This window comes from Chrysemys picta, unplaced genomic scaffold (assembly GCF_011386835.1).
Source record: "Chrysemys picta bellii isolate R12L10 unplaced genomic scaffold, ASM1138683v2 scaf3811, whole genome shotgun sequence".
NCBI lineage: Eukaryota > Metazoa > Chordata > Testudines > Emydidae > Chrysemys > Chrysemys picta.
In genome coordinates, this window is record NW_027056512.1 from 1 (window position 1) to 5,000 (window position 5,000).

The 5,000-nt window shown below is 59.1% G+C and overlaps 1 protein-coding gene across 1 annotated transcript; it reads left to right on the forward strand.

Moving 5' to 3' along the window:
- The first annotated feature begins 24 nt into the window (after positions 1-24).
- Positions 25-4,991, forward strand: LOC135980511 (kinesin-like protein KIF21B). The gene is made up of 5 exons (XM_065580476.1): positions 25-589; positions 1,302-1,531; positions 1,816-1,963; positions 2,094-2,275; positions 4,617-4,991. Exons 1-4 carry the CDS (start codon positions 248-250, stop codon positions 2,178-2,180), a joined length of 807 nt encoding a protein of 268 aa, XP_065436548.1. The 5' UTR covers positions 25-247; the 3' UTR covers positions 2,181-2,275; positions 4,617-4,991.
- The last annotated feature ends 9 nt before the right edge of the window (positions 4,992-5,000 follow it).

The following is a 5,000-nucleotide window of genomic DNA, read 5'->3' on the forward strand; positions in this document are numbered from 1 at the left end:
TAAAACCCTGCCTGGTTGGGGAGCTGTGTGCTGGGCACCCTGTGCGGAAACCAGCCACCCCACCGACTGTCTGGGGACTCCTCCCCCTGCTGAAGGCGCAGCACGTCCCCTCTCCCAACCACATGTCCATCTGTCTGTCCATCCCTTGAGATCAGCACCTGGTGGGGTGGCAGGTTCCGCCTTCCCCAGGTCAGAGGAGGTGATTGCTTCCTCCTGCATCTCTGGTTGCTGCTCAGGGCAGGTACAAATGCCACAGTGCTGCTATCGGTTACAGCAGAATAAATCCCGATTAGCCCCAGTTGCTCCAGGTTTTATACCGCTGCTGGTGAGATCAAAATCTGGCCCATGGCCTGCACTGAGAACATGCCATGTGCTGGCCCCAGGCAAGGGGGTGGGGGAGCCCTGGGTCCCCTCCCCTTCCCCCATTGCTGCCATGGGTTCTACCCCAGACCCTGGGTTCCTCTTTAGCGGCTCACGCCCGCTCAGGACTCGACTGAGGCTCGGCTTCTCTCCTGCGCAGTTTCAGATCCGGGCGCTGGAGTCTCAGAAGCGGCAGCAGGAAATCGTGCTGCGAAGGAAAACCCAGGAGGTGAGTGCCAGCCCCTGCACTTGCGGGGGTCTGGAGAGCCGCTCACGGGGCCGTGACTGGGTGGGCGCTGAGGCCTGGCTCCTGGATCGGGCCGTTGGCAGGGCAGGGCCCTGGGGCCTCTCCAGACGGAATAGTCCCCTCTGCTGTCCCAGTGGGTCGTGCTCCGCCAATGCTGGGTTGTTCCCAAGGCGCTGGCCCTGGGTGGGGTGGATTTCCCACAGAGCCTGGTGGTTTTATGGCCAGGAGTAACCAGGCAGGAGATGACAGTGATTGTGAGGGAGGAAACGCCTGTCTCCGGGGGCAGCTGATCTTCTGGGGTCAGGAAGGAGGAATTCTCTGCATGCCATGTGCAACCGTGCACAACAGGCTGTGTCCCCCTCCCTCATTCCTGGAGCTGGGTCCTGGCAGCTGAGTTGGTCACGTGACTCGTCCAGGCTGCCTCCTGCCCCAGCACCCGTACAGCTCGCGGGACGGTGCGGTGCTTCGATCCCAGCCCCTTCCCAGCCCCTCCTGATGCATTCTGGGAAACTGCTATCCAAGGGTACCGGACCTTCACCCAGCCCAGATAGGCTCAGCTCTCTTGAAAGGTGCTCAGCTGCTCCCGGGCTCACTTTGCCACCTGAGAAGCCTTGGAGTCGCTCTGCGGCTGGGGGGTGATGCCCCCTGCGGGTGTTCCCAGGAGGCCCAGCCCTCAGGCACTGCTCTCACCCAGGTCTCTGCTCTGCGCCGCCTGGCCAAGCCCATGTCGGACGGGGTCTCTGGGAGGCTGAGTCAGAAGCCAGCCATGCTGGACTCAGGTGCGGAGGTGTCCGTCAGCACCACCTCCTCAGAACCGGAGTCTGACTCTCGCTCGGTCTCCAGCATTGTGCGCCAGTGGAACCGGAAAATCGACCACTTCCTGGGAGACCCTTCGCCCTCCGTGAATGGGGCTCGGCCCGTCAGGTCAGACCAGTGCTTCCGAATCCGTGTCCCCCGTGGCCTCGTTCCCTGCTTGGCCCTCAGGCCCCGGGCTCCTGGGTGTTAGATGGGAGCGGAGTTCTGTGGGAACACGGGAAACGATGGCTCTATCATCGTGGGCGACTCTGCCATGTGGTTTGACACGTGAGACTCTCCACATTGGCTGGAGACCTGATGTGTAAATGCCCCTCTGTCCTGAGCACTAGCGGGCGTGATGGCCGAGCGCCCGCCTGATGGAAGCCCCCTGACCGTGTCCCATCCCACTGCAGGAAGAAGTTCCCAAAGAAGGGGATGAGCCAGACCTTCAGCAAGGCGGCCCGGCTCAAGTGGCAGTCGCTGGAGTGGCGCATCTTTGACGTTGTCATGCAGAGGATGACCATCGTCAACCTGGAGGCGGACATGGAGCGGCTGATCAAGGTGAGGTGTGGGGGGCAGTGCCCTGGTGGGGATTGGGTGGCCTGAGCATGACCGAGGGCCAGGAGTGCTGGGAGGCTGCTGGCACCTGGACAGCGCCGGCTGAGGCATTTCCTTCCCACCCACCCCCCAGAAACGCGAGGAGCTGGCGCTGCTGCAGGGGAAGAGGGGAAAGCTGCAGGCGGAGAGCCCGGAGGAGCAGAAGGGCCTGCAGAGCTGAACGAGGAGATCAAGGTGCTGACAGCCAACATTGACTACATCACCGACAGCATCGCCGACTGCCAGGCCACCATCATGCAGCTGGAGGAGACCAAGGTGCCGGGGGAGGGGGCCTGCGGGCGGGGGTGAGGTGCAGGGGGTCTGTATATGGGGAGTTGGTCTCACGGGAGGGGGAGCGGGGGAGATCACCCCAGGGCATTGTGTGCTGTAAGGGAAAGGGGGTGCTCTGGGGGCTGGTTGATAGTTGGGGTGGGGACTGGGCGTGAGTAGGAGGCTGGCTGGCTGGACTCTTCCTCTAGGCAGTTTAAGCATAAGGGGTGCAGGAGGCAGGTTTGCAGGGTCCTCTTGCTTTCTAAGCTCCAACTTCTGGGCTGAAACGTTGTGTCGTGGGTCACGCAGGGAGTCAGGGCCGAGCTGGCTCCCTGCTCTTAGCCCCCAGAGCTCGCCCCCTCCCTACAGAAACGTCACAGAGCAGCTGTTGCAGTCTGGCTGCTTTCTCTGCTTGTTTGCTGATGACGGCTGTATAAGGCCCAGTTCAGCAGGTGCTTGAGCACTCACGGGGCTGGTGCGATAGGCAGCCGTAGGCCCGTGGGCGCCAGGCTAACGGACATGGCTGTGGCTTGGCTTGGACCAGCAGAGGCCAAGAATCAGCCCTTTTCCGCTGCATGGTCTGCAAGGTCGGGGCCAGGATTTAGGAAGCCCCTTATATGTTGGTCCGTCAGGGTCTCCATCGGTGCTGGATGGTTTATTTGTGGAAGGGACGGCTGCGGAGAGCATGATGTCCACCACCAGCTGCTAGGCCCAACAGCCCTGATGGGAGTTCTGCACATGCTGGAGTCAGTGGAAGCCCTGTCCGTACCATGGGACAAATGTACCCATGATGTATCCAGTGCTGCGGGCAAGGCGTGGTCTAGCCACGCTCAATCCTGTCTGTGTGCACAGAAAAACCCATGTCAGCACCAGGCTCCAGCCTGGGTCACCGCCAGGCTCCAAACATGCTTAGAACATGGGCTTTCTCCATTCCTTGCGTATACGGCAACACAACCTCCTGTGAGAAACTGCCTCGACCCAGCCCAGTTCCACAGTGGCGTTCCTGTAGCCTAGACCGAAGCCAAGCCCGGGGGGCAGCCCGGTATTCAGAGCCAACTCCAGGTGTAGCCGTGGGAGAGGGTTGAAGATGCTGTTTGCTTTTGTATGAAATCTCAAATCCTTTTAGTTTTTCTTTTGAAATTTCCCAGGGGGAAGAATAAAATCAGTTTCTCCTTCCCCCCCCGCCCCCCCCGAGAAACTGGAATTTTTGTGGTTTTTGAAAATCAGTTTTGATGGTTTAAGGCAAAAAAATTGGGGGTCTTGGGAAAGAGTTTCCCTTTTCTGAAACCGCGAACTTGTGCTGAAAGCTGTTGTCAAACATTGAGTCTCTTTTCTGAGGTCAGATTTTTGTAAAGGGAGGGTGGGATTTTGACCAGAAAGGAAATTTTTGTTTAATCAAATATTTCCACAGAGAAACAATAGCCTAATAATGAGGCCTTTCTCCCTGGCACCTGTCGGGTGTCTGTGCTGCAAGGCAAACCCCACAGCACAAGTCTCAGAGCCTGGATCCATTGCCTTGGCTCGCAGGGCTACGGGGCTAAAACGAAGAGTGTAGACATTCACACAAGGGCTGGAGCCTGGGCTCTGGAGGGTCTTGGAGCCCATGAGCGGGAATGTCTAACACTGCTACTTTTAGCCCCGTAGTGCAAGCCCGAATCCTTTGGCCAGAGGCTCGCTGCTGTGGGTTTTTCTTTGCTGTGGACGCACCGTTAATGACATGGGGGGTCTGACCCAGGTTCAGCACAGTGTAGTTCTCTGCTCCTCTCCTAGCAGCTGGAGGTCATAAACAGGTCTTTAGTATATGTCTACGCTTAATCTGCTACAGCTGCAAGGCTTTAGATGTAGATGCTCCCCGTCGGAGTAGGTAATCCACCTCCCAAGGAGGTGGCTGTTTAGTTCGGTCGGCAGAGCTACACTCTCCGGGATGGGCGGGGCAGGATTTTCACACCCTGGAGAGACATAGCTATGCTGGTATAAGTTCCCAGTGTAAACCTGCCCTTGGTTTGCTCTGGTCGCCTGGCTAGCGAGCAGCTCCTGCCGTCCAGGCGGTAGAAGCTCCTCTTCTTTAAATCCGCAGGTGTGTGGTTCAGTCCCCATAGATGGCCCAATCAGGGGCCTGGTTCCAGGCACACATCCAGTGCGAGTGCTCATGCACAGTATTGGCATGCAAGTCGTCTTCCCCGCCGCCTGCTCACAGAGCACCTGCGTCCCTGCCGGCGTCAGCCAGTCAAGGAAACCCCCCCGGTTCCGTGGCGCTGATGTCTCTGCTGGCCCTCTGCTTTCTGCCCTTCACCGCCCTCAGCGCCGTTCTAATTCCCCTCCCTCGGGGGTCTCTCTTGCACCGTAGGAGGAGCTGGACTCCACCGACACCTCCGTGGTGATCAGCTCCTGCTCCTTGGCCGAGGCGCGCCTCCTGCTGGACAACTTCCTCAAGGCATCCATCGATAAGGTCAGGCAAAGGGCCTTCAAGTGGGGGTGCAGCTCTGTGGGGTGGGTCGCAGAACATAGGATCCCAGGAGGCCCCCTGTTAGCATGGGATCACAATTGCTGCAGGTCAGGTTTGGAGCCAGGGCTATTTGGCTGCGCCTGGGGCATCCTTTGTGCGTGGGTGAGGGAGACTGAGAGGCCTGCCTGGCCTGTGTGCTGCTGGACCCAGAGAGGGGAATGGGTTTGTGACGTTATTGATATCCTCTGGGACCATATAGATCATTGTTGCAACCAAGGTCCTGTA